The sequence below is a fragment of the Lepisosteus oculatus genome, chromosome 3, assembly GCF_040954835.1.
Source record: "Lepisosteus oculatus isolate fLepOcu1 chromosome 3, fLepOcu1.hap2, whole genome shotgun sequence".
Classification (NCBI taxonomy): Eukaryota; Metazoa; Chordata; class Actinopteri; order Semionotiformes; family Lepisosteidae; genus Lepisosteus; species Lepisosteus oculatus.
In genome coordinates, this window is record NC_090698.1 from 17,642,728 (window position 1) to 17,648,906 (window position 6,179).

The 6,179-nt window shown below is 35.2% G+C and overlaps 1 protein-coding gene across 1 annotated transcript; it reads right to left on the reverse strand.

The window, feature by feature from the left end:
• Positions 1-430: 430 nt before the first annotated feature.
• On the reverse strand, positions 431-4,122 carry ier3ip1 (immediate early response 3 interacting protein 1). The gene is made up of 3 exons (XM_006627238.3): positions 3,983-4,122; positions 3,045-3,146; positions 431-1,620 (listed from the first exon to the last, which is right to left on the reverse strand). The coding sequence occupies exons 1-3, from the start codon at positions 4,071-4,073 to the stop codon at positions 1,565-1,567; spliced, it is 249 nt and encodes an 82-aa protein (XP_006627301.3). The 5' UTR covers positions 4,074-4,122; the 3' UTR covers positions 431-1,564.
• Between the last annotated feature and the right edge of the window lie 2,057 nt (positions 4,123-6,179).

Genomic DNA, 6,179 nt, shown 5'->3' on the forward strand with positions numbered 1-6,179 from the left:
AATTGTGTCCCACTTGTTGGTGATTCTTCACATAAAATAAAAAATGTATATCTTTATGTTTGAAGCCTGAAATGTGGCAAAAGGTTGAAAAGTTCAAGGGGGCCGAATACTTTCGCAAGGCACTGTATATACACCTCAGAGAAGCAATAAAATAGGTACACACCTAATTTATAGGTATAGTTAAAACCTACTTAACCCAGAAGTGAGTGGATGACCTTTTCTCATGAACAGAATTGGTGACAATGTCTGTATCTGAAACTTTACCCGTTTAAAAAAAAATAGCAGTAGATGCCCTATGACAGTTAAACAAAAATATTTTGCATACACGATTCTAATTTTCAAGAGGCTAGAACAGCAGATTCCCACAGGACTATAGAAAGTAGAAAGTGAGCAGCAGACGTTCACCATTTGAACAAAACTGAGAACTAAATGAAGGGTTTGTGATACAATTTATTAAAACCACAGAAATTTGAAATCTGAGCAACACAACATGGAATTACTGAAAGGATATGATACAGCCTTAAGAAAAATAACTGCTCCCAAAGACAGCTCCCACCTCCCTCCCCTTATAATTTCCTCTGGGACAGAATATGTACTCAGTATTTCTTATATTATAACATAGTTCCTTGTTTAAGCTGCTGGATTCCCTTTCCTCATTCCAAGTAGATATACCTCAAAATTGTTCTAAGAAGCAGACAAATTGCAAAGTATTTACCGTAGGAACAGCTATCCTCAAGAGCTGTGTGACAAGACAATAAAACATTATGCTTGTGCTTTCAATCTTAACCAGAAATCTAGGATGGATTTGCTCACCATGATGTTTTTACTTAAAATTTTGCTCACGGCGAATAACTTACCGCCTGCTTTAAAAGAAAATATTGATAATGGCATAAAACCATAATGCCAAGGCTGACATTTTATGACAACTGGGGACTGGAGTGCTTGTTACAAATTTGCTTTATTTCTTCACAACTGAAACTCTTACAGTGTTTTATAGGCTTAAGACTACACATGACATATTTAAGGGTCTCAGGAAGCCCTCTGCCTATCAACAAAATGTTAAATGAGAAAACGGGTCTCTGAGCAAATTCTGCACAGTTGTAATGGAAATCTGTGTCAAAGCCGATGGGATTATATTGAGAGGCTTATTTTCAAAAGCAAAAAAAATCGAAACTGTGCTTGAGACATGGGTAATACTATCCAAGAATGTTCTTAGCTGTTTTATTGTCTATTTAACTGTTGAGGCAGCGCATTCTGATTTTATTTTCACCTCCTATAATGTTTATAACATGGCACACATGACAAGCAATGATATGGCTCTTGCTTAATTCATAACAACAAGCTTTGAGCAATTATTTCATTCTTTAAAGGTTTACAAAAAAAGAGCTTTGGACAACAGTCTTAGGTAACTTTTGAACTGGAAAAAAAAGAGTAAGAACTGGAAAGTGTGTCAGAGGAGTTTTGACACATGGAACAAAAACCTCTCCCTGGGTTTGGTGAAGGTAGTCAATATTGTCTCTTTGAATTCAGTCCAACATGTTGTTTGTTCTCTTCCAGATCTTCTCTATCCAAACAACAGAAGCAGCACAATACACACCGAATTGACAATTATTAAGGGCACTACAAAAAAGAAAAGAAAAAGAAAAATGTCATTATTGTTTCAAAACAGAAACTTAAAAGATAGCAATTTAGTTTCTCTCAATTCACCTGTTACAGATGTTAGATTTTTCATTAGAAAAAGGACTGTCCTTCATCTGAGTCTTCTCAGCTACAGAACAATCTAAAGGCAGTGCTGCAGAGCTCATGCAAAGCCTATACCTTGAATTATATAAACCTTCTTAAATCCTCAGCCCCTGTTCTACCTCAAGCTAAGAAAAAACAATCACTACCTAAAACTAAACCTCATACCACGACCACTGCCAAAGCAAACCACACTGACATCACAGCAGATTTTGAGGTGCGGATAGTGTGTGCTATGATCATCCACAAGGCCACAAGATAAATTCTAGATTTTTCATTGGACATGGTACCTATCAACACTATTGAAACAAATTGGGAACATGGTGAACATAAATACATTATTTATGTACCTTGTTGTGACAAGGTATGGCTAAGATAAGCAATCCAGGCTGTACATTTCAACAGTTCTGAATTTTAAAACATCTACATAACCAACTGATGCAATTACAGTATTATGGGTCTCAGTGTTACAACCATAGAACACCCTAACTATTAATAACAGAATACTGAGAGGAGACAGTATGTATGTTTTATTGCTTTTACTGTCCTTCATTTACCTAAAGAGCAACACTTAGTAACCAGCCCTGAATTACATTATCCTAATAGAAAGTACCCAGTCACATTCTATGTTACAAAAAATGGCAACATGCATTATCATTAGCTTTCCTCAGTATTATTTATCATGAAAATAAAAATATCTATTTTCTATCTTAAAATAAACAAACTTACCCTTTTCATAGTCATAAAAAAACTCAACTTTAAAACACTAAATGGGGCATATATACAAATTATCAGTGATGTTGCTGTAGATTTAATATTAGTACTAATACTTGTAGTAGAACTAATAACAGCAATAGTAGTGACAAATATAATTGTACTAATGCGATTAAGAGATTTGAGTTTCTTAGAAAATATGGCTTTTGATTATTTTATTTAATAGAAATCTCAAGCACAGTTAATGGAGGAGTTCTAAAATTAAATTTATATTAATTAGTTTAAGGATGTTAAATGAGGTTAGCGATACACCTAGAATAGATATGATTAGTTTCAAACCCCACAACATAGTCCATGTCTGAAAGCTCAAAATAAAATCTTAAAAAGTTGGAAACAACTACACCCTGGAGAATTAAAGCTGAACCACCATAAAGTATGTTTCCCAGTCTAGTTATGTAAACTGGGATGGTGCACAGTAATGACCTATGTATATTACATGATCTAGCTAGAATGTAAAGTTTACTTTCTTTATATCTTGTATTAGCATCAGATACAAACATGCTGATTCAGCTAATGCAATACAAACTTACCCCTCATCACTGTCCTCACAGAACGAACAAGGTTCATCAGCTGAGATTTAATTCCTGGTTCATCACCAAAACCTCCAATTCCTTGATCTGCTCCCCAGCCAACTAAGAAAAACAAAAGTGAAATTATTAAGACCAAAGGGTTTATTTATGTGTATGATCTATTTTATCCTTTTGTGCTGCTATAGTTAAAAAAATAGTAAATTATGGAACAAGTAATAGGTTTATTCCATGCTGAAAAAAAGAAGAAAGAGAACACAACGTTTCGGCCGTGGAGCCTTCTTCAGGTGTGAGCATTACTACTACCCACTAGCACTACTACCCACCTGAACAGTAAATTATAATACGTTAGCTTCAATAATATTCTAAAGTAATTTTTAAATGAGAGCCTTCATTTGAGTTTTCATTTTATTTAGGTCCATTAGCTAAATTATTCCTAAGGATAATCGTAGTGAAAATAATCACGTCACCGTCCGTATTCCAGAATACAATAATATCAAGCGAAGCAATATGGAATCAGTTTAGATAGCTAATAATAAACTACAAATCACAGTCAAAGATCGCTTTTAGTAACCGCTGAAATATAATTTATGAAATAATCGGTCTTTTTCACATTCGAGTTCATTTGCGTTATTAAAAAAACTTGTGAGTGACACTCGGGTTGTCTGTAACGACGTTCTACTGCTCTCCTCGCCTTCTTAAAAAACTCGGTTATTTGTACACACGTCAAAATCGTGTAGTACTTGTTCCAGGAAGCTATCGTACACTCATAATAAACGAAGTAGTTTCGCAGTATTTATAAATGTTCATTAAAGTTAGTACTGCCTCACCCTATAATACCATACTGTAAAAAGATGCTAAAGATGCTTTAGTTATTTCACCAGCTAAGTGCATCATATTGTTACATACGTTACAGAAATACATTTAGAAAATACACTTACTTTTGCTTAAAAACCTCTCTTCGTGTAAGACAGCTACCGCATTTACACATAAAATCGCTGCTTGAATCAGAGAATAGAGTGTGAACGCCATGCTGGCACTGTCTTCGGAGCTATGACGTATACCTGTCAGCTGGGACGGCATCTCGCAAAGGACAATCCGGGCTATTACAAGATAGTTACTTTTTTAACCAAAACGTGGATCTCATTTTTCTGACTTATTTTGAAAGAAAACAAGTGAATGATTAAACACAAAACACTGTTTTTACTTTTACACTCGTACACGACTGTAAAAGGTTAACATGTGCTATTCTGCTTCCTGACAATGGTAATGTATATTGAATTTAAGACAGGACACTAGTGCTATTTGGAAATGGACCAGATCCCAGGAGGTACTACCAAATCACACTGAAAGCGTTTCCGAAGAGTTGTTCAGTCGTCCGTCTCACGAAACAGATACGCTCCCATTTTAACCAATGTTTCAATCCACACCGGCTCCGCTAGACGCGCGTCTCACATCTTTCAGCGTTTTTTTACGCTCCGAGTCTATTTTTTTCCACTTGCGCGTGTGAGTGAAGCGAAAACCCCATAGAGATCCATTCAAATCACACAAAACTCACACTTTCTATGCCCAGTAAACTATAGAAGCACAGTCAACAACAATATTATGATCATGCTGGCCCAGAGTGGTCCATTAATACAGTGCAATTTTTCACTTTGTCACAAGCTAGATGATGACACCGACATGGGTAAAGTATTGTGGTTGTTTAGCCACAAAAAACAACACATCTTTTGTTTGTCCAGCCCCTCGTGGTCAACTTCGGCTGTTTTTCTCTCTCTCATGTTCCTTTGACTTTCCCATGTTTGAATACGGAACGCAACTGTCGGAATTGGTGTGGATTGGACGGATGGTCGCTTATGCTACGCTGACGTGTCGCTTCTGGTGTGAATTCGGGGTAGGATTTTGTCAGATTTTAGAAGCTAAACCAGACTAAAACTGAACAGTGCCGTGATAGGAAACTTATAGAAACCTAGTGTTGGTCAACCAATAGGTATACACTTACGCATTAAAACATTCCTGAAATACCTTCACTCAGGTATTTGCAAAATACACACAGCCATTGAATGCCACGTAATGATAACTGGGAGCAGGAATGACTTCAGCAGGTTGCATTTTTCCTAGTGCTGTGTGACAGTGTGGTCAAATGCTTTCTCTGATCTTCAAAATATGCTCAATTAGCCTCTTTTCCCTGTATTTTTGCTTGCTCCGTGTGTTCTTCTTTTCTGCCTGTGATTTAGTTTTTGTCTTTTGCTATTTTCTTCTCATATTTCTTTTTATATGATTTTCAGAAAGAAATTACACGATTCCTGCTCTGCCAAGCAACTGTGTAATCTAATTGGTAAAGAAGCTGTGCATGTCTTTCAATGCATCATCTTGCAAAAAAAAAGAAGTCAAAATTAAGGAATAATAAATACAGAAGTTCTGATAGGTAGTATATGGTTGTATTTGTTAGTATAAAGCTAACAATTCATTCAGTGAATTATATTTCCTGTTGTGTCAGTGATATGGCATCCATTTGTATAAACCAGGAGTCCCTTAACGTCCGTACACATGGTTAACTACTGAACACAAAGTGCTGTGTTATGCGCTTTCTTTTTAGTCTTTAATTCATTCATGTGATATAGAAAGAAAGGTTTGTAGATTCTGCAACCATATTTACGTCTTTAAAATGAAGGTGTAATTCTGAATATAATTAAGTAATTCTGGTCATTGAATGTCAAAATTCACATATATGACAAAGTCTTAAGAGATTTAAAAACTGGAAATAAGAAGCAATCTGTCACATCTTTACAGATGGGCATACAGTACTTTAATCCATGCTGACTTTACCATGAGGAATGTTCTGACATTTAAATCACTTCTTCAGGGTGAGCTTTGAATTAATATTACTATTAATTATAGTAATTATAGTAATAAGTACTAGTGAAAAAGAAAATAACATTTTTCTGCACACAAGGGAAACTAACAAGGGAAAATATTTGATAATATTGTGGATTCCAAAAGGGAATTTTAATGTTGTTTTTCACACTGTATTTACACATGAAAAATATATCTGTGTTGTTGAGAAAGACAAAACAGTTCATGAAAAAAACAAGCAAGCCTAGTTGTTTTAAGTTCTTATTATAGACTTTTTATTTT